A 22,741-nucleotide genomic window follows, 5' to 3' on the forward strand; every position below is an offset into this window, starting at 1 on the left:
TGACCAAATCCGTACGGGCCCTGACCAAAAGTACTGCACTAAATAGATAATAGGGTGCCATTTGTGACACATCCACTGTGATCAGAAGGAAAATAAGTCCAGCATGGCTCAGTGGCTTGCACAGTACAGTAAGCTGTGGTGGGTCCAGTAATTGGCATTAGAGGGTGGTGACATAGTGATGATATGAGTCTGGACAGCCAGCAGATCCTCTTCAGGAGATTAGCCTTGGCTTTTAACTATCTGTCTGTCTTTAGTGGATCAACTCCACAGTAAGTCACAGGGCATGTTGGACCTCAGCCAGGGTCGTGTCGGCTAACATCTTTCGGGGGCTTGGGAGAGATCCAATTAAACACAGCATCATCCTGGTTAACACGTAACATTGACAAAACATTGTCACAATATTGCCACAACTGTGAAACAACATTGCAGTTAGGTTGTAGTTGGGTAGAGGTCACATTAATGTTGGTGACTACACAAAAGCATGGCAACTTTCCAGCTTTTAAACATTTTGTTTGTGCAGGCTGTGATAAAGGAGCTTACTGACTTGGATGATGTTCCTGGCAACATGGCTGCTACAATCCACAAAATGGACACAACGTTGAAACAATGTGGTTTTGCTTACTGAGATGGGACACCTGTGGGAGCAGAAAAAGTCAACTGACTTTTCTTCTCTCTGATTGCCAATCGTCTCAAAAGTGGTATGACAGCTGATCCTGTGAGTTCAATGTTGTCACTCACATATAAAGTAGGACAGCGAGCTGACATTCTAAAGGTGACTGCCAGCTATAGAATGCAATGTGTGTGTTTGTGTGGGTGCAAGGTAAGATGTGAAGCTTTTTTACACAGACAATAACATGAAAATGGAGCAATGCCAATTTCATAAAAACAACTTTGCACAGAACACTTATAGGATATTTCTATAAAAAACTATTGTAATGCCAACTATTTGCAACATTTGCACCTACCTGTTACCCAACCCTAACCTCTAACACTAACCTCTTACCCTAACCTCTTACCGTAACCTCCTACCCTAACCTATAACCCTAACCCTAACCTTAATTAAATTCAAAATGGTCCTAAAAATGACATTGTTCTCGTTGTTTTCCCCACCAGAAGAGTATTAGTGTTAGTAGTATTTGTAGCATTAGCAGATAAACCCATGGAATCTCACAGTGGGCTTCCAGGATTTGACCTTTTATCCCGCTCTTCCCAGCAGTGGAAGACAAAGATAGAGCTTCACTTAGGCTGTAACATCCCAAATGGCGCCATATTTTGTCTAGGACCCATAGGGATCTGGTCAAAAGTAGTGCACTAAATAAGTGATAGGGTTCCATTTGGGACACATCAAGAGCTTCACCAAGTCTCCCTGCTTAGAGCCTCTCACAGTGCCCGGTGCTACAGATCAAAACGGAGGGACTAGCTTTTGCCCAATTGTTCCAGGGTTTTGTCAACAGAGGCTAAGCTGCCTGCCTTATCCGCCCCATGGCCTCTCCTCTGCCCTGAATGACAATGAGTTCAGGGGAAAGACGCTTTATTCTAGAAGAGAGCCAGGGTGGAGGGATAAGTCATGGGATGTGTCCCAAATGGCACCCTATTCTCTACATGGCGCACTACTTTTGACCAGGACCAAATTCAACGGTAGTGCACTATATAGGGAATAGGGTGCCATTTGGGATGCATGGTATCTTATTGTCTTCTCTCAGCCACCTGCTGGCCTGACCCCCTGGATTAAAATAGACATGTCACCTGCCATTTAACAAAGCAATATGGACTAAATCCTATTTGCTGTTGTGCCACTTGCAATGCAGGATTATTTCCTAGAGTCAAGCTACCAGGCCGTAGCTACCAGGCTGTGTCTAGTCTATAACTTAGGGTTGTGTTGTGTAAAAGCTGTTCAATCAAACAGCATCCAAGGCCATCCATCCAGGAGCAACAGACAGAAAGCAAAGCTATCTGGCCTAAAGGTGGTGTTACTGAAGTAGATCAAATCAATTCAAATTCTATTTGTCACATGCACTGAACACAATAGGTGTAGACCTTACAGTGAAATGCTTACTTACAAGCCATTAACCAACAATGCAGTTTTAAGACAAATACCTACAAAAAATAAGAAATAAAAGTAACAATAGCAGTAAAATAACAATAGTAAGGCTACAATATATACAGGGGGTACCGGTACAGAGTCAATGTGCGGGAGCACCGGTTATTTGAGGTAATTGAGGTAATATGTACATGTAGGTAGAGTTATTAAAGTTAATATTCATAGATAATGACAGAGAGTAGCAGCAGATGTAACAGGTCATATGTTATTTTCCCCCTTTTATCTTCTAGTTTCCATGTTGGGTTAATCTAAAAACAGATTGTGATGGCTCGTCTGTCCTTTGTAGTTCAGTTACAAACATGTACATGTCCACGTATGATCACAAACTACTGATAGTATACTCATAACTCAGCCTTTATCATTTTCCACAAATCACCTAGACAACTATTCTAGATGTGTCTTTCCAGCTCAAAACTCACTAGAGGATGGATTTCGAAACCCACCATCTCAGATTGTTCTGATATTGATTCCGTAGTTAGAAACAGGTAAGATTAGCATTTTTGAAACATTATTTTGAAAGTTTATGAGTTTCATAATATTTTATGAGTTTCATAATATTCAATAACTATAGTACTCAATGTCTGATTTTCACACTGATTAAAACACGAAGAACCCAAAATCCCACATCAAACCCATCCCAACAGCCAGTATACAGTATCAGTTCTTTATGTTTGATGAGTAGTGTAAGCTATATGGAATTGTTTTAAGAAGGTCATTCCAAGGACCATTTTCCTATTTGATTTTGAGACCCCTTGAAGAATAAAAACAATTATTTGATCATTTTTTTGGCAGTGCAAATGTTAATTTGGCTTTACTTGTAATGCTCCGGGTGTCGTGGGTGTGGAGTCAAATGCAGGAGACAGAGTTCAATGCTGTGTGTCTTTTAATAGCACCAACGCACCACAGGGTGCTCACAAAAGTTACGTTCCCAACCACAGGGAATCAAAAATGTACAATGGAAAAAATCACGACCAACAGAGCCGAAGGTTACACTGAAATAATCCCGCACAACAACCAGGCGGGCCGGCTGTCTAATAAAGACAAACTAATTAAACATGAACAGGTGCTACCACTAAACATACAAGGAGGGGGAGGAAAGACAATCAGTGGTAGCTAATAGGCCGGTGACGACGACCACCGAGCGCCACCCGCCCGGGAAGGGGAAACACCCTCGGTCGGACTCGTGACATTACTGCTATTAACCTCTCGGGATATGTGGGATGGTAGCGTCCCACCTCGCCAACAGCCAGTGGAAGTGCAGGGCGCCAAATTCAAAACAACAAAAATCTCATAATTAAAATTCCTCAAGCATTAAAGTATTTTACACCATTTTAAATACAACATTCTCATTAATCCAGCCACAATATCTGATTTCAAAAATAATTTACAGCGAAAGCACCACAAACGATTATGTTAGGTCACCACCAACTCACAGAAAAACACAGCCATTTTTCCAGCCAAAAAGCACAAATAGAGATATAATTAATCACTAACCTTTGATGATCTTCATCAGATGACACTCATAGGACTTCATGTTACACAATACATGTATGTTTTGCTCGATAAAGTGCATATTTATATCAAAAAATCCAATTTTACATGGTGCGTTACGTTCAGTAGTTCTTAAACATGCTGCGATTGTGCAGAGAGCCACATCAATTCACAAGAATACTCATCATAAATGTTGATGAAAATACAAGTGTTATACATGGAATTAGAGATATACTTAGAGATATTAGAGATATGACCACGCCTGAGAGCCTCAAAGAGCCTCAGAGCCTCAAACAAAGTTCTAAAGACTGTTGACATCTAGTGGAAGCCTTGGGAAGTGCAATATGACCCCATTTACACTGTATATTGGAATGGCAAAGAGTTGAAAAACTATAAACCTTAGATTTCTCACTTCCTGGTGGATTTTTCTCAGGTTTTTGCCTGCCGTATGAGTTATGTTATACTCACAGACATCATTCAAACAGTTTCAGAAACTTCAGAGTGTTTTCTATCCAATACTACTAATACTATGCATATCCTGTTCAGGATACCACGGTTTACTGCCCCTTCTGGAGGATTTGGGTACCCATATAAAACAGGATAGATTTTTTTCAAAAGTTGCTAATATTTGCATATAAAACATATTATCGAATAGAAAACACTCTAACACTTCTAAAACCGTTTAAATTTTGTCTCTATGTAAAGCAGAAGTGTCAGGGCATGCATTCTCCCAAAATCTCTCTTGTAATGGAAAAAGTTGCCCCTACTTTGATGTCATCTTTAACGCACTTCCCAAAAGGCTACCGCTCTGGGAACAGTTTCTACGTGTTCAGCGTGAAGGCTGCCTTCTATGGGGCATGTCAGTGTGTGAATCGCGCACTCACAAGACGTTGAGCGTGCCGAAAGGTCTCGGTCACGCCAAAAAAATAGTGCCCTGTATGCGCGCTATGCTTCCGCTCTCTCTTTTCTTCATGATCAATGACAAGACGTGTGTGTTTAGCTTCGTCCTCAAAATTGCTGTACACCTTTATAACATGTTAAAGCTTAATTATGAACATAGTTTGACAAGTTTACTCGACATATGATATATATTTTCGACGTTTTGGTGCACACTCACTTCAATTTTGCCTACATTTTTACCAAAATCAGGCTATTTTGAGAACCGAAAGACGCAGACTTGAAAACTGAACGCTAATTTGGTGAGTATAATCCCTTACAGGTCTTCTGATGGAAGAACAGCAAAGGTAAGGGAATATTTTTGTATTAATTTTGGGTTTCTGTCGACTCCAAGATAGAGGCGTCATTATGCTAATGTGGGAGCGCCGACTCCCTATTATAGCCTAGTAAACGCAAAATGTAATGTTATAAATAAAAGTAACACAGTGTTTGCATTTAGAAGAAGTGTATCTTCCTATACATATGTAAAACATGCATATTTAGTCAAAGTTTATGATGTGTATTCCTTGTTAGCTGACGTTATCTGCCGGAGCTATTTAATTTCTCCGGACATTTTAGTAGCATTTTTTGAACGATGCATCATTGTAAACAGAGATTTATGGATATATATAGCATATTATTGAAAAAAATGAATGTACTGTGTAACATGTTATATTACTGTCATCTGATGAAGATTTCAAAAGGTTAGTGAAATGATTTTTCTTTTAATCCTGCGTTTGTTGATTGCATATTTTTTCCTACTTGGCTATGCTAATGAGCTATGTCTGCGGTGGTGGTTTGACATAAATATGTGCTATGTTTTCGCCGTAAAACATTTTAGAAATCTGACTTGCTGGCTAGATAAACAACTTGTTTATCTTTCATTTGAGCTATTTTACTTGTTAATGTGTGGAGGTTAAATATTTTTAGGAATATTTTTGCGCATTGTGCGTTATGGTAATGAGCTTGAGCTGTAGTCACGCTACCCGCACAGGAATATAACTCCCTAACAAGATATATTAGCATCTGGGAAACACAAGCAATGGACATTTGACCGGTGGAAATCATTAGACAGGTGGAGTCCAAATTTGAGATTTTTAGTTCCAACCGCCCTGTCTTTGTGAAATGCAGAGTAGGTGAACGGATGATCTCTGCATGCGTTGTTCCCACTGTGAAGCATGGAGGAGGATGTGTGATGGTGCTTGCTGGTGACACTGTCTGTGATTTATTTCAAATTCAAGGCACACTTAACCAGCATGGCTACCACAGCATTCTGAAGTGATACGTCATCGCATCTGGTTTGCGCTTAGTGGGACTCTCATTTGTTTTTCAACAGGACAATGAGCCAACACACCTCCAGGCTGTGTAAGGGCTATTTGACCAAGAAGGAGAGCGATGGAGTGCTGCATCAGATGACCTGGCCTCCACAATCAGCTGACCTCAACCAAATTGAGATGGTTTGGGATGAGTTGGACCACAGAGTGAAGGAAAAGCAGCCAACAAGTGCTCAGCATATGTGGGAACTCCTTCAAGACTTTTGGAAAAACATACTTTTTTGGCTACTACATGATTCCATATGTGTTATTTCATAGTTTTGATGTCTTCGCTATTATTCTACAACGTAGAAAATAGTAAATATACCGGGAACCTTCAGAAATGTCTTTTGAGGACTGTCGGTGTCCTAGAGCAAAATAACCTACATGTCCGTGTTCGTGAGAGTCTCACCTTCCCTATTCGTGTGTTGCCCTAACTGTTCGGACACTACAGGAAGAAGTTGGCAGATCGGCTGTACTGACTTCAGATGAGTTCCAATACACATATGGGGGTTGTAGAGCAAAACAGAGAACGCCTTCATGTTCGTGAGAGTCTCATCCTTCCATAGAGGTGTCATAATAGTTTGTAGATGATCTTTTGAGAATAACTCTTTTCGGGAAGTCTCATGGTCTGACAAAGACCGCTCTAGCTCTGTCACCTTTCACCGCATATGTGGAAGTGGGGCATCGGCGGATCCCATCAATTGAGACACATCCAATGCAAATAAACATATATCTTTAGCTTAAACTGACAGATTTTTATAGGGAGTTTCATATTATGATAATTAGATTTGCGTGGGGGCGCGGACATCAACTTTAGGGGTTAACCTTCAAATGATAATGATGTTGCTACATCCCAAATGATATTGGCGACCAGTTGCATTGGTAGGTGCTGTCAGGATTTGGCCAGGGTTGTTCCGGTTTTTGGTCACTAGATGCCCCCATTGTGCCTTTTTACCTTTTGTTTTCCCTTGATCCCCATTATTATTTGCACCTCTGCCTCGTTTCCCCTGATTGTATTTAAACCCTTTGTTTTCCTCAGTCCTTTGCTCTGTGTTTGTATGTTAGCACCCAGCCCTAGTACTCTGAGAACTCTTGTTGATCCCGGTGGACTCTCTTGTGGAATTCTGTTTTTTTATTCTTGTTTGTTTGTTTTTGAGTATTTTTTGAGGCTTTTTGTGCTTTACCTTCCACCTTGTGGATTTACCTTTTTGTCTTGGAGGATTACCTTTGTTCTTGTGGAATTCCTTTTGAGGTTGTGGAGTTACATGTTTTCCTGAAGAACTTCACTTTTTACTTCATTAAATACACCGTCTCAAGTACTGCTGTGTCTGCCTCACCTTTGGGTTCTGCCAACTATTCGTGGCTCAGTTGGTTAAGTGACTGTTTCTCACTCTGGAGACCCAGGTTCATAACCGGGTCCTGACAGGTGCCTTAATTTGGATGCATGAATTTCACCTTTGGTTGGATGCTGTGCATGATAGACGAAACACACGTAAAGGTGAAATTCATGCATCCAAATTATCCAGAAAGGCAATTTTCGTGGCCAAACAGAGAGGATACATGTTAGGTACCAAAAACAAGCATCATCTACAGCATTATGGCACAAACCACTGCAACTGGTCGCCAATATCATTTGGGATGTAGTGACATCACTGCAATAGAAGATGCACTGACTGAGATAAAAGAAAGTGAAAGAATTAAATGAAGAGTGGGTAATCCTCAATGCATTTGTTTTTGTTTTCATATTTTTTTTATTTTTTATTTTTTTTATTTCACCTTTATTTAACCAGGTAGGCTAGTTGAGAACAGGTTCTCATTTGCAACTGCGACCTGGCCAAGATAAAGCATAGCAGTGTGAAAAGACAACACAGAGTTACACATGGAGTAAACAATTAACAAGTCAATAACACAGAGAAGAAAAGGGGAGTCTATATACAATGTGTGCAAAAGGCATGAGGAGGTAGGCGAATAATTACAATATTGCAAATTAACACTGGAGTGATAAATGATCATGTACAGGTAGAGATATTGGTGTGAAAAAGAGCAGAAAAGTAGATAAATAAAAACTGTGGGGATGAGGTAGGTGAAAATGGGTGTGCTATTTACCAATAGATTATGTACAGCTGCAGCGATCGGTTAGCTGCTCAGCTAGCTGATGTTTGAAGTTGGTGAGGGAGATAAAAGTCTCCAACTTCAGCGATTTTTGCAATTCGTTCCAGTCACAGGCAGCAGAGTACTGGAACGAAAGGCGGCCGAACGAGGTGTTGGCTTTAGGGATGATCAATGAGATACACCTGCTGGAGCGCGTGCTACGGATGGGTGTTGCCATCGTGACCAGTGAGCTGAGATAAGGCGGAGCTTTGCCTAGCATGGCCTTGTAGATGACCTGAAGCCAGTGGGTCTGGCGACGAATATGTAGCGAGGGCCAGCCGACTAGAGCATACAGGTCGCAGTGGTGGGTAGTATAAGGTGCTTTAGTGACAAAATGGATGGCACTGTGATAAACTGCATCCAGTTTGCTGAGTAGAGTGTTGGAAGCAATTTTGTAGATGACGTCGCCGAAGTCGAGGATCGGTAGGATAGTCAGTTTTATTAGGGTAAGCTTGGCAGCGTGAGTGAAGGAGGCTTTGTTGCGGAATAGAAAGCCGATTCTTGATTTGATTTTCGATTGGAGATGTTTGATATGGGTCTGGAAGGAGAGTTTGCAGTCTAGCCAGACACCTAGGTACTTATAGGTGTCCACATATTCAAGGTTGGAGCCATCCAGTATGGTGATGCTAGTCGGGCATGCGGGTGCAGGCAGCGATCGGTTGAAAAGCATGCATTTGGTTTTACTAGCGTTTAAGAGCAGTTGGAGGCCACGGAAGGAGTGTTGTATGGCATTGAAGCTCGATTGGAGGTTAGATAGCACAGTGTCCAATGACGGGCCGAAAGTGTATACAATGGTGTCGTCAGCGTAGAGGTGGATCAGGGAATCGCCCGCAGCAAGAGCAACATCATTGATATATACAGAGAAAAGAGTCGGCCCGAGAATTGAACCCTGTGGCACCCCCATAGAGACTGCCAGAAGACCGGACAACATGCCCTCCGATTTGACACACTGAACTCTGTCTGCAAAGTAATTGGTGAACCAGGCAAGGCAGTCATCCGAAAAACCGAGGCTACTGAGTCTGCCGATAAGAATATGGTGATTGACAGAGTCGAAAGCCTTGGCAAGGTCGATGAAGACGGCTGCACAGTACTGTCTTGTATCGATGGCGGTTATGATGTCGTTTAGTACCTTGAGTGAGGCTGAGGTGCACCCGTGACCGGCTCGGAAACCGGATTGCATAGCGGAGAAGGTACGGTGGGATTCGAGATGGTCAGTCACCTGTTTGTTGACTTGGCTTTCGAAGACCTTAGATATGCAGGGCAGGATGGATATAGGTCTGTAACAGTTTGGGTCCAGGGTGTCACCCCCTTTGAAGAGGGGGATGACTGCGGCAGCTTTCCAGTCCTTGGGGATCTCAGACGATATGAAAGAGAGGTTGAACAGGCTGGTAATAGGGGTTGCGACAATGGCGGCGGATAGTTTCAGAAATAGAGGGTCCAGATTGTCAAGCCCAGCTGATTTATACGGGTCCAGGTTTTGCAGCTCTTTCAGAACATCTGCTATCTGGATTTGGGTAAAGGAGAACCTGGAGAGGCTTGGGCGAGGAGCTGCGGGGGGGCCGGGGCTGTTGGCCGAGGTAGGAGTAGCCAGGCGGAAGGCATGGCCAGCCGTTGAGAAATGCTTGTTGAAGTTTTTGATAATCATGGATTTGTCGGTGGTGACCGTGTTCCCTAGCCTCAGTGCAGTGGGCAGCTGGGAGGAGGTGCTCTTGTTCTCCATGACTTCACAGTGTCCCAGAACTTTTTGGAGTTGGAGCTACAGGATGCAAACTTCTGCCTGAAGAAGCTGGCCTTAGCTTTCCTGACTGACTGCGTGTATTGGTTCCTGACTTCCCTGAACAGTTGCATATTGCGGGGACTGTTCGATGCTATTGCAGTCCGCCACAGGATGTTTTTGTGCTGGTCGAGGGCAGTCAGGTCTGGAGTGAACCAAGGGCTGTATCTGTTCTTAGTTCTGCATTTTTTGAACGGAGCATGCTTATCTAAAATGGTGAGGAAGTTACTCTTAAAGAATGACCAGGCATCCTCAACTGACGGGATGAGGTCAATGTCCTTCCAGGATACCCGGGCCAGGTCGATTAGAAAGGCCTGCTCACAGAAGTGTTTTAGGGAGCGTTTGACAGTGATGAGGGGTGGTCGTTTGACTGCGGCACCGTAGCGGATACAGGCAATGAGGCAGTGGTCGCTGAGATCCTGGTTGAAGACAGCAGAGGTGTATTTGGAGGGCCAGTTGATCAGGATGACGTCTATGAGGGTGCCCTTGCTTACAGAGTTAGGGTTGTACCTGGTGGGTTCTTTGATGATTTGATATAATTTTAGATCTATTTGGACTAATACCTTGATCTTACTTTAACTCTTCACTCTACATGTATAAATCATTTTAAGGTTAACTTTTGAATTAACATTAACAGGGTGGATTCTAGAATTCATTTAAAAAAAATCAATACCAGGAACATCACGATGGAGTGAGCAGAAGCTGTTAATAACAGGGTGTATGAAGGCACATAAACCTAACAACTTACATTTAAATGACCCATTTCTCAACATTGACTGACAGTACATTACATAGATTGAATAAACAATTCTCCAAACTGCAGCTTCATATTCCTTGTCAAACATAGAGAACTGATACTGTAGTCTGGCCTTTGGGGTGGGCTTGGTGTGTGGTCTGTGGGGTGGGCTTGGTGTGTGGTCTGTGGGGTGGGCTTGGTGTGTGGTCTGTGGGGTGGGCTTGGTGTGTGGTCTGTGGGGTGGGCTTGGTGTGTGGTCTGTGGGGTGGGCTTGGTGTGTGGTCTGTGGGGTGGGCTTGGTGTGTGGTCTGTGGGGTGGGCTTGGTGTGTGGTCTGTGGGGTGGGCTTGGTGTGTGGTCTGTGGGGTGGGCTTGGTGTGTGGTCTGTGGGGTGGGCTTGGTGTGTGGTCTGTGGGGTGGGCTTGGTGTGTGGTCTGTGGGGTGGGCTTGGTGTGTGGTCTGTGGGGTGGGCTTGGTGTGTGGTCTGTGGGGTGGGCTTGGTGTGTGGTCTGTGGGGTGGGCTTGGTGTGTGGTCTGTGGGGTGGGCTTGGTGTGTGGTCTGTGGGGTGAGCTTGGTGTGTGGTCTGTGGGGTGGGCTTGGTGTGTGGTCTGTGGGGTGGGCTTGGTGTGTGGTCTGTGGGGTGGGCTTGGTGTGTGGTCTGTGGGGTGGGCTTGGTGTGTGGTCTGTGGGGTGGGCTTGGTGTGTGGTCTGTGGGGTGGGCTTGGTGTGTGGTCTGTGGGGTGGGCTTGGTGTGTGGTCTGTGGGGTGGGCTTGGTGTGTGGTCTGTGGGGTGGGCTTGGTGTGTGGTCTGTGGGGTGGGCTTGGTGTGTGGTCTGTGGGGTGGGCTTGGTGTGTGGTCTGTGGGGTGGGTGGGCTGTTGGGTGTGTGGTCTGTGGGGTGGGCTTGGTGTGTGGTCTGTGGGGTGGGCTTGGTGTGTGGTCTGTGGGGTCCGTTGGTGGCTTTTGATTGTTTGGATTCCTCACCACTGAATCATTGTTAAGATAAGGTTTGGTCTAAATCAGATATTGGGTACTATAGTTATTGAATATTATATGAATCCTATAAATGCAAATGGACAAGTTGGGCCATATACAGGGGGTACCAGTACAGAGTCAATGTGGAGACTATATACAGGGCGTACTGGTACAGAGTCAATGTGGAGGCTATATACAGGGGGTACTGGTACAGAGTCAATGTGGAGGCCATATACAGGGGGTACCAGTACAGAGTCAATGTGGAGACTATATACAGGGCGTACTGGTACAGAGTCAATGTGGAGGCTATATACAGGGGGTACCAGTACAGAGTCAGTGTGGAGGCTATATACAGGGGGTACTGGTACAGAGTCAATGTGGAGGCTATATACAGAGGGTACTGGTACAGAGTCAGTGTGGAGGCTATATACAGGGGGTACTGTTACAGAGTCAATGTGGAGGCTATATACAGGGGGTACCGGTACAGAGTCAATGTGGAGGTTATATACAGGGGGTACCAGTACAGAGTCAATGTGGAGGTTATATACAGTACCAGTACAGAGTCAATGTGGAGCTTATATACAGGGGGTACCAGTACAGAGTCAATGTGGAGGTTATATACAGGGGGTACCAGTACAGAGTCAATGTGGAGGTTATATACAGGGGGTACCAGTACAGAGTCAATGTGGAGGCTATATACAGGGGGTACCAGTACAGAGTCAATGTGGAGGTTATATACAGGGGGTACCAGTACAGAGTCAATGTGGAGGCTATATACAGAGGGTACCAGTACAGAGTCAATGTGGAGGATATATACAGAGGGTACCAGTACAGAGTCAATGTGGAGGCTATATACAGGGGGTACCAGTACAGAGTCAATGTGCAGGGTCACAGGTTAGTCGAGGTAATTGAGGTAAAGTGACAATGCATAGATAATAAACAGAGAGCAGCAGTAGCTGTGTAAATATGGGGGGGGGGGTCAGTGCAAATAGTCAGGGTAGCCATTTGATTAGCTGTTCAGGAGTCTAATGGCTTGGGGGTAGAAGCTGTTAAGAAGCCTTTTGGACCTAGACTTGGCTCTTCGGTACCGCTTTCCGTGCCGCAGCTGAGAGAACAGTTTATGACTAGGGTGGCTGGAGTCTTTTTACATTTTTAGGGCATTCCTCTAACACCACCTGGTATAGAGGTCCTGGATGGAAGGAAGCTAGGCCCCAGTGATGTACTGGGCCGTACGCACTACCCTCTGTAGTGCCTTGCGGTTGGAGGCCGAGCAGTTGCCATACCAGGCGGTGATGCAACAAGTCAGGATGCTCTCAATGTTGCAGGTGTAGAATTTTTTCAGGATCCATTCCAAATCTTCCCAGTCTCCTGAGGGGGAATAGGTTTTGTCGTGCCCTCTTCACGACTGTCGTGGTGTGACTGTCCCACTGGATGTCATAAGGTGAATGCACCAATTTGTAAGTCGCTCTGGATAAGAGCGTCTGCTAAATGACTTAAATGTAAATGTAAATGTGTGTTTGAACCATGATAGTTCATTGTTGATGTGGACACCAAGGAACTTGAAACTCTCAACCTGCTCCACTACAGCCCCGTTGATGAGAATGGGGGTGTGCTCAGCCCTCCTTTTCCTGCAGTCCATGATCATCACCTTTGTTTTGATCACGTTGAGGGAGAGGTTGTTATCTGACCTCCCTATAGGCTGTTTCATCGTTGATGGTGATCAGGCCTACCACCGTTGTGTCATCGGCAAACTTAATGCTGGTGTTGGAGTCATGCTTGGCCATGCAGTCATGGGTGAACAGGGAGTACAGGAGGGGACTGAGCACTTACCCCCGAGGGGCCCCTGTGCTGAAGATCAGCGTGGCAGATGTGTTGTTACCTAACATTACCACTTGGGGGCGACCTGTCAGGAAGTCCAGGATCCAGTTGCAGAGAGAGGTGTTTAGTCCCAGGGTCCTTAGCTTAGTGATGAGCTTTGAGGGCACTATGTTGTTGAACGCTGAGCTATAGTCAATGAATATCATTCTCACGTACTGTAGGTGTTCCTTTTGTCCAGGTGGGAAAGGGCAGTGTGGAGTGCAATAGAGATTGTGTCATCCGTGGATCTGTTGGGGCGGTATGCAAATTGGAGTGGGTCTGGGGTTTCTGGGATAATGGTGTTGATGTGAGCCATGACCAGACTTTCAAGTACACGTCTGGTAATCCAACTTGCCCTGTGGCCTTGTGAATGTTGGCCTGTTTATATGTCTTACTTACGTTGGCTACAGCGAGTGTGATCACACAGTCGCCCGGAACAGTTGGTGCTCTCAAGCATGCTTCGGTGTTGCTTGCAGCGAAGTGAGGATAGAAGTAATTTAGCTCATCTGTCAGGCTCATGTCTCTGGGCAGCTCGCGGCTGTGCTTCTGCTTCTGGTTGGGTATGTATGTACAGTCACTGTGGGGATGACGTCATTGATGCACTTATTGATGAAGCCAGTGACTGATGTGGTGTACTCCTCAATGCCATCGGAAGAATCCCAGAACATTTTCCAGTCTGTGCTAGCAATACAGTCCAGTAGCTTAGCATCTGGGTCATCTGACCACTTCCGTATTGAGCGAGTCACTGGTACTTCCTGCTTTAGTTTTAGGTTGTAAGCAGGAATCAGGATGATAGAGTTATGGTCAGATTTCTCAAATAGAGGGCGAGGGAGAGCTTTGTACCTGTCTCTGTGTGTGGAGTAAAGGGGGTCTAGAGTTTTTTTTTCTCTGGTTTCACATGTAACATGGTGGTAGAAATGAGGTAAAATGGATTTAAGTTTCCCTGCATTAAAGTCCCCTGCCACTAGGAGCGCTGCCTCTGGATGAGCATTTTCTTGTTTGTTAATGGCCTTAAACAGCTCGTTGAGTGCAGTCCTAGTGAAGGCATCGGTTTGTGGTGGTAAATAGACAGCTACGAAAAATGTAGATTTAAAAACTCTCTTGGTAGTGTGGTCTACATCTTATCATGAGATACCACGAGACTTCATAGTATTAGATTTCGTGCACCAGCTGTTATTTTCAAATAGACACAAATCGCCAGCCCTTGTCTTACCAGAGGCAGCTGTTCTATCTTGCCGATGCATTGAAAACCCAGCCAGCTCTATGTTATCCATGCCCTCGTTCAGCCACGACTCTGTGAAACATAAGATATTACAGTTTTTAATGTCCCGTTGGTAGGTTTGTCTTGATCGGAGCTCATCAATGTTTTTATCCAATGATTACATGTTGGCCAATATGATTGATGGTAGATCCGGATTACCCACTCGATGTCGGATCATTACAAGGCACCCGACCTACGTCCCTGATATCTCTGTCTCTTCTTCATGTGACTGACAGGGATTTTGGCCTTGTCCGGTGTCTGATGTAAATTATTTGCGTCCGATTCGTTAAAGAACGAGGTGAGAAATCGTTGTCCTGATATCCAGAAGTTATTTTAGGCCATAAGAGATGGTGGCGGAAACATTATGTACAAAGTAAGTTACAAATAACGAGGAAAAACACACACATTAGCACAATTCCGGGGCGGCGGGGTAGCCTAGTGGTTAGAGTGTTGGACTAGTAACCGGAAGGTTGCAAGTTCAAACCTGTGAGCTGACAAAGTACAAATCTCTCATTCTACCCATGAACAGGCAGTTAACCCACTGTTCCTAGGCCGTCATGGAAAATAAGAATTTGTTCTTAACTGACTTGCCTAGTAAAATAAAGGTAAAATGTAAAAAATTGTTAGGAGCCTGTAAAACAGCAGCCATTGTCAGATGATCAGAGATGGTGTTTGTCATGTATTGCTGAAATGGAATGGAATGACCCATATACAGAAGATAATGCTGTCCGTGGAGTGTACCTTAAAACCATGTGACATTTCTCTCCTCCTTCTGGAACTCTCCAGTTGTTCTTGATGCAGTACTTCACATTAGGAATCGATTCCTTTCTTGGCTATAATTACTCAACACACTTTACAGTAAGCATCGACTCTCTGCCTACAGAACAACTGTCTGGCTGGCTCTGTAATGTCACCAGAGTGCACTTAACTTCTGTGGCTCTCCACTGCTGTGTAACTTTGAGCCCCAGTGCTCTGAGTCATTATATTTCCACAACCTCCACCCACTGTGCTCTGAGACCCTCTGTTCTTTCAGCTCAACCTGCCGTGGCATGGAAATAACACCGCATTCAAACAAACTTCTCCATCATTACTGCAGTCATTTATGTAAAGTAAAACAGTGGGGAGAATGTGTATAATCACATGGGGCCTCGCGTTCAAGGTGTGTGTGTCTGTGTGTCTGTTTGTCTGTGTGTCTGTAAATAATATTCAGCTGATCACCCTCCATATTGTGTAAGAGCTCACCCACAGTATGCCTTTTATCTCTCTTTCAATTATGCAATGTGCTTTTATGAACCCAAAATATTCATGCACTAACAGGCTCTGTGAAAACAAACCCTTATTCACTTGCAGATGTTTTTCTCGGGAAATGTGAGAACAGCATAAAAAGTGTACAATGCTTGTGTTTGTCATATGCATTTAATTATGTTTTTACCTAATACCGTTTAAAACCAAGTCTTTGATTTAAGCAGATACATGTCTTTCGGAGTTGATGCATTACTTTGACTTTGAAGTTTTTCACCATAAATAGTAAATGTCATGTTATATATAGGCTCGTATGTTCCTATAGCACAGATTAATCTTGTTTGAATTTATGTTTAATAACATTAATTTCATTCCAATGTTTCTAGACCAGCCAGAAGCTTACCCACAGTAACCTGTACATTGTAACTTAAAGATGCACTCCAGGATTTTAAGCAAAACACATTTGTAACATATAGTACAAATTGGATTCGTAAAGAAGAGGGACGACCTTTGGCTGTTGAGCACCACTTGCAATGCTATTGACTGAAATTATACAAAAGTTTAGATTGTATCTGTAATGTGTATACATTTTCATCTGTTGAAACTTGAGTTACAAAATAAAACTCTTCAAAATAATCAGATTCTCTAGGATATAATAGGCTACTAAAAAAAACATATTGTTTGGATTAGAAAAGACAAGCAATAGCTTTCTAGGACGTGCTGATCTAGTCTGGCTAAGATCTAACTCTCTGGAATGGCTCTTTGACGTTGACGACACAATGTGTCGATATTGAAGGGGGCTTTGCTTTTACTGGTTATCTCTCCTCTTTCTCACTGAAACACACACACAGCCAAACACAGACTCAGAGTGCTGCCCCCTTCCCTTATAAAGGTTTAATTCTCTAATCCAAACAACGAGAAGTCTCAACCCCAGATAAAGAAAGACGCAGTGTGGTCCAATGGCGATTTTAGCATATAATTTTTTTAAATGCATGCCAACAAAGCCACTACACAACACAACACTAAACAATACATTAATTGCACTATAACGGTGACAAGCGGTGCCCACAAACTGTTAGGGCCGACATAAAGCTGTACCAACAGCAGAGCTTTCTTTTCAGAACCTTGGAGTGAATCCTTACCACCACTGCACATGGCTTTCAGCGGAGCCTTGTCTGGCAGCGAAACAGTTCATTCAGCCTCGTTTACTGCCCTTTTAAAAAACATAGCTGATATGGCTGACTTATTTAAACAAATGTGGTTTCTACTGACAATTGAAATGTACAAACTATGACATAAGGGAACGATGAGCGGATAAGTGGCATTTCATAATTTTGATTAAGACATTAATGAGCGAGTTAATACGGACGGAGTCAACATAACTATGTGTTCAGCACTTTTGAAATGTACAGTGACAGAATGCAGAAAATGGGCTGCTCTGGCAGTATTTTTCCTGTACACCAAGTCAGAACCGTAGGATAAATAAAGGGGGCATATAAGCAGACAATGAAAGCTCTTACAATATTAGATGATGGCATTTCTCAAAAACAGGTTATAGGCTACATGTGCACCACCGAGACAGAACAGTAACATTAGGTGAAATTAAGAGGGGAAAATAGACCAAATTATTAGGGTGAGGCACCTGGGCTACTAACAGCTTACTGCACAACATACACTTAGTATTACTTTCTTAGCTACAGTATACAGTCGAAGCCAAAGGTTTTAAGAATGACACAAATATACATTTTCCCAAAGTCTGCTGCCTCAGTTTGTATGATGGCAATTTGCATATATTCCAGAATGTAATGAAGAGTGATCAGATAAATTGCAATTAATTGCAAAGTCCCTCTTTGCCATGCAAATGAACTGAATCCCCCCCAAAACATTTCCACTTTATTTCAGCCCTGCCACAAAAGGACCAGCTGACATCATGTCAGTGATTCTCTTGTTAACACAGGTGTTAGTGTTGACGAGGACAAGGCTGGGGTTTCACTATGTCATGCTGATTGAGTTCAAATAACAGACTGGAAACTTGGAATCATTGTTCTTCCTCTGTCAACCATGGGTACTGCAAGGCAACACGTGCCGTCTTCATTGCTTTGCACAATGAAGTGGGGCACCACCAGTACAGAGCTTGCTCAGGAATGGCAGCAGGCAGGTGTGAGTGCATCTGCACGCACAGTGAGGTGATGACTTTTGGAATATGGCCTGTTGTCAAGAAGGGCAGTAAAGAAGCCACTTCTCTCCAATTAAAACATCAGGGACAGATGATATTCTGCAAAAGGTACAGGGATTGGACTGCTGAGGACTGTGTTAAAGTAATTTTCTCTGATGAATCCCCTTTCCAATTGTTTGGGGCATCCGGAAAAAAGCTTGTCCAGAGAAGACAAGGTGAGCGCTACTATCAGTCCTGTGTCATGCCAACAGCAAAGCATCCTGAGACCATTCATGTGTGGGGTTGCTTCTCAGCCAAGCGAGTGGGCTCACTCACAATTTTGCCTAAGAACACAGCCACGAATAAAGAATGGTATCAACACATATTCCGAGAGCAGCTTCTCCCAACCATCCAGGAACAGTTTGGTGAAGAACAATGCCTTTCCAGCATGATGGAGCACCTTGCTATAAGGCAAAAGTGATAATTAAGTGGATTGGGGAACAAAACATAGACATTTTGGGTCCATGGCCAGGAAACTCCCCAGACCTTAATCCCATTGAGAACTTGTGATCAATCGTCAAGAGGCTGGTGGACAAACAAAACCCCTCAAATTCTGAAAAAGTCCAAGCATTGATTATGCAAGAATGGGCTGCCATCAGTCAGGGTGTGGCCCAGAAGTTAATTGACAGCATGCCAGGGCGGATTGCAGAGGTCTTGAAAAAGAGGGGTCAATACGGCAAATATTGACTCTTTGCATCAACTTCATGTAATTGTCAATAAAAGCCTTTGACAATAAAACGACAGTAAAAAGAGTCCTATATCAACATGACCTGAAAGGGTGCTCAGCAAGGAAGAAGCCACTGCTCTAAAAAAGCCAAACTATGGTTTACAACTGCACATGGGGACAAAGCTCATGCTTTCTGGAAAAATGTACTCTGGTCTGAGGAAACAAAAATAGAACTGTTTGGCCATAATGATTTTTGCTATGTTTGGAGGAAAAAGTGGGAGGCTTGCAAGCCAAAGAACACCATCCCAACCATGTAGCACGGGGGTGGCAGCATCATGTTGTGGGGGTGCTTTGCTGCAGGAGGGACTGGTGCACTTCACAAAATAGATGGCATCATGAGGTGGGGAAATTATGTGGATATATTGAAGCAACATCTCAAGACATCAGTCAGCAAGTTAAAGCTTGGTCGCAAATGTGTTTTCCAAATAGACAATGACCCCAAGCATACTTCCAAAGTTGTGGCAAAATGGCTTGAGGAGAACAAAGCCAAGGTATTGGAGTGGCCATCACAAAGCCCTGACCTCAGTCCGATAGAAAATTTGTGGGCAGAACTGAAAAAGCATGTGCGAGCAAGGAGGCCTACAAACCTGACTCAGTTACACCAGCTCTGTCAGGAGGAATGGGCCAAAATTCACCCAACTTATTGTGGGAAGCTTGTGGAAGGCTTCCTGAAACATTTGACCCAATTTAAACAATTTAAAGGCAATGCTACCAAATAAGAATTGAGTGTATGTAAACTTCTGACCCACTGGGAATGTGATGAAAGAAATAAAAGCTGAAAGAAATAATTCTCTCTACTATTATTCTGACATTTCACATTCTTAAAATAAAGTGGTGATCCTACCTGACCTAAAACAGGGAAGTTTTACTCGGTTTAAATGTCAGGAATTGGGAAAAACTGAGTTTAAATGTATTTGGCTGAGGTGTATGTAAACTACTGACTTCAACTGTTTCTCTCTGGCATAGTACATCATTAATGCAGCAGCATTTAAGACATTTTTGGACTCATCTTGTTGTGATGTGCTCACTTGAACAGGAAGGTGGTGCGGCGGTCCTTTGTGGGCAAATTGTGTCATCAAATAAAGAGAAAGTGAAAGATTTACAATTCTGAGTTGGATGACCGTTCAAAATGTTTTTTCCCAGTCTGAACCCATTTATTCCCAACTTTCCATTTGCAATGCTTGTGCTTAGCCACTGTCACTGATTCCTTCCGAACCACTCAATGTTGAATTTGCGATTTCCAACTTGCTGTGTAATGTTTATGTCCAATAGCCGATGAGCACCGATATGTTTTATCTATAACTTATTTTTTTATCTTCATATGACGAGGATTAAAAATGATTTGCCAGTAGATTGTCGACTTGGTTCATGATGATGACTGCTAGCTAAGATTTAGAAAGTAAGATGTTGACATGATCAGTCCAATCAAAGCTACATATAATGTGATTTGATGTAATTTTATCTGTGGCCAATTGCCTTTAGCCTTCATGGAAGGGCACTACTAATGTAACTATGGCTGTGTTTCAAAGTCATTACAGACACACTCTCGTCCACTTATGACCTTGGGAGAATCCTCACGGCCATATTTGTCATCGGTCCAAATGATTAGCCAAGCAAGGGAAGTTTACAACGTAAGCCCCTCAGCCCTCGTTTTTAATGGAGTTTTCGAGTGTACAATTATGTTCACTTCGGGCCTGAAACGCCCCATGATTAAATTCATGATGATTGTACATCTGCTTAGAAAAGTCAGCCAAAACTTAAAACCTCAACATCAATATGAAGTCAACAGACAAGTGTAAGTAAAAACAAATGTAAATAAGTTATAAATTGTGCTACTAATGCACATAACGGCACAAACCCGTCTCGTGAAAATAATGATGTTTTTGTTTGATCAGCTTTTGGGAAATATAGAAATAAAACATGTTCCTTCTTTAGAAGTTCCAGCTTGGCAGGCTGTTATTTAGCTAATTAATTTGCTAGCTATCATATAGTAGGAATATATTAATAATTCTATATTTAATGTATGTAAACACGCAATTGACTGTAGCACATATAGAGCACCCACAAGCTATCGGTGGCTGAAAACACAATCATCACGCGATGAACGATTGACGATTTTCCGGGGAAGGGCGGACCATTTAAAAATCCTTTCTTTCTTCCTTCCTCCCCCTTGCCCTGCACGTGTATACTTGTCAGACGTCCTGATACATCATCAGAAGTGTCCACTTAATTTGAGGGCTGAGGGGAGAGGGTGTGTTTGTTAAGTGTTTGAAATGCAGCCTATATGGCAAGACCCAGAGCATTTTTGATGTCTACCCTTACTAAGGACTGGTGACATATTTTCCCCATGAGTGACAGAACACTTAGCCAATCACGGCGCAACACTCCTATATTCTGCTGTCTTGCCCCACCACCACAGAAAGCACTGAGCTAGGCTGAAACACCTGCATTTTGGAGCTGCCTTACTCAAGAAAACAAAAGAGACCATGTTTGTATGCGGCTTCATTAACTCAATGATATATGTAGATATTTTTTAGATTGTTTGCAAACTGATATGTGACTCGTATTAATGCCAAAATAACATACAATACAGGCAAGCCCCCCCCCCCAAAAAAGTAATATATTTTTGTATTTATTTATCTTTGCTAAAAATATGGGTCTCAACCTGCCCTGAATGAGGGTCGCCACTGGTGTGGTCACAGCTCTTCCTGCGCTGTGAGCCACGTGGGTCACATAAGCCAGGCTAGTGCTGATCTTCCCCCAACAAGAGATCATTAATATGCTGTTTATAACAACGGAACTGTCTCTTATTATTCTGCAGGGTTGCTTCTTAAAGAGGCTTCTGTCGCCAGTAGGGCTGTTTCAAAGAACACAGGAACTGCACACTGCAATCGTGATATGTTGGTTGGGTTGGTTTCTATATCTACAGACCCTTACTTTCCCTAACAAAGCTGTCGCGGTTTTTGAATTCAACTGACGTTATGAGGTGGATCATCCAATGAAAAGGGTTAAGTTATGTGACCAAGCCAATGTCTGGAAATCCAAAAGTTTTAATGGCAGTTGCTCCCATGCTCTCTCTCTGTTGTACTGAGGATCCCACCTTGCCTCCGAGTTATCCCGGAAGCTCCCGAAGGTCTTGTTCCCGAGAGGATCCGAAGCTTCCTGTCCTGTCCCGAAGGCTGCCGAAGAGGGCCAAGTCACCAATCCTGAGCCTATGCAACCAGGCAGAGCTGGGCTGTTGCCAGCGGAATGGCAATACAGGATTGATACGAAGAGTTGTCTGTATTGCGGGTATCTTGGTCATGTCGTGTCGTTTTGTCCTTTAAAGAAGCTAGGCTCACTGGTAGGAGCAAGTACTCTGGTGGGCCATTTGGAGAATGTTCCTGATTCCCCAGCTTGCACCCCTTTTCATGCCATTCTGCTGTGGGGAGACAAGTGCAAATCTCTACAGGTTCTCAATGACTCTGGGGCTGATGAGAGCTTCTTGGACGCTACACTGGCATCCGAGCTAAACATCCTCACTCTTCAACTTTCCATTCCCATGGATTTCAGAGTGCTGGATGGGCGCTCTATAGGCTGATTCACCACAACACCACTCCCATCAACCTACAGGTGTCTGGGAATCACAGCGAGGCTATCCAGTTCCTTGCCATCAAGTCACCTCTGATTCCCATGGTATTGGGATTATCCTGGCTCCAACAACATAATCCCCTCATAAACTGGTCTACTGGTGCCATCATGGGCTGGAACCCGTTCTGCCATGCCCATTGCCTGAAGTCAGCACAACCCACCCCGGGACGTCTTCCCGAGAGCTCGGACGGTGCCCGGACCTCTCCGTCATTCCCGCGGAGTACCAGGGCCCAGCAAGGCATGGGCCATGTCACTTCCACTGCATCGATCCTATGACTGCGGGGCTGACCTTCTCCCTAGTGTAACAGTTTAACTTTCATCCGTCCCCTC

General features: G+C 43.8%; 1 protein-coding gene across 1 annotated transcript in view; it reads right to left on the bottom strand.

The window, feature by feature from the left end:
- The window catches only part of LOC123996478 (proline-rich protein 36-like), a 117,286-nt gene extending 94,831 nt beyond the window's left edge, over positions 1-22,455 (bottom strand). The window contains exons 1-3 of the mRNA XM_046299845.1: positions 22,443-22,455; positions 21,882-21,960; positions 13,736-13,913 (exon numbers count right to left, since the gene is read on the bottom strand). Of these exons, the coding sequence (XP_046155801.1) occupies positions 13,736-13,913; positions 21,882-21,960; positions 22,443-22,455 (270 nt within the window). The remainder of the gene's footprint in view (positions 1-13,735; positions 13,914-21,881; positions 21,961-22,442) is intronic.
- Between the last annotated feature and the right edge of the window lie 286 nt (positions 22,456-22,741).

The sequence above is a fragment of the Oncorhynchus gorbuscha genome, linkage group LG15 (genome assembly GCF_021184085.1).
Source record: "Oncorhynchus gorbuscha isolate QuinsamMale2020 ecotype Even-year linkage group LG15, OgorEven_v1.0, whole genome shotgun sequence".
NCBI classification, from domain to species: Eukaryota; Metazoa; Chordata; class Actinopteri; order Salmoniformes; family Salmonidae; genus Oncorhynchus; species Oncorhynchus gorbuscha.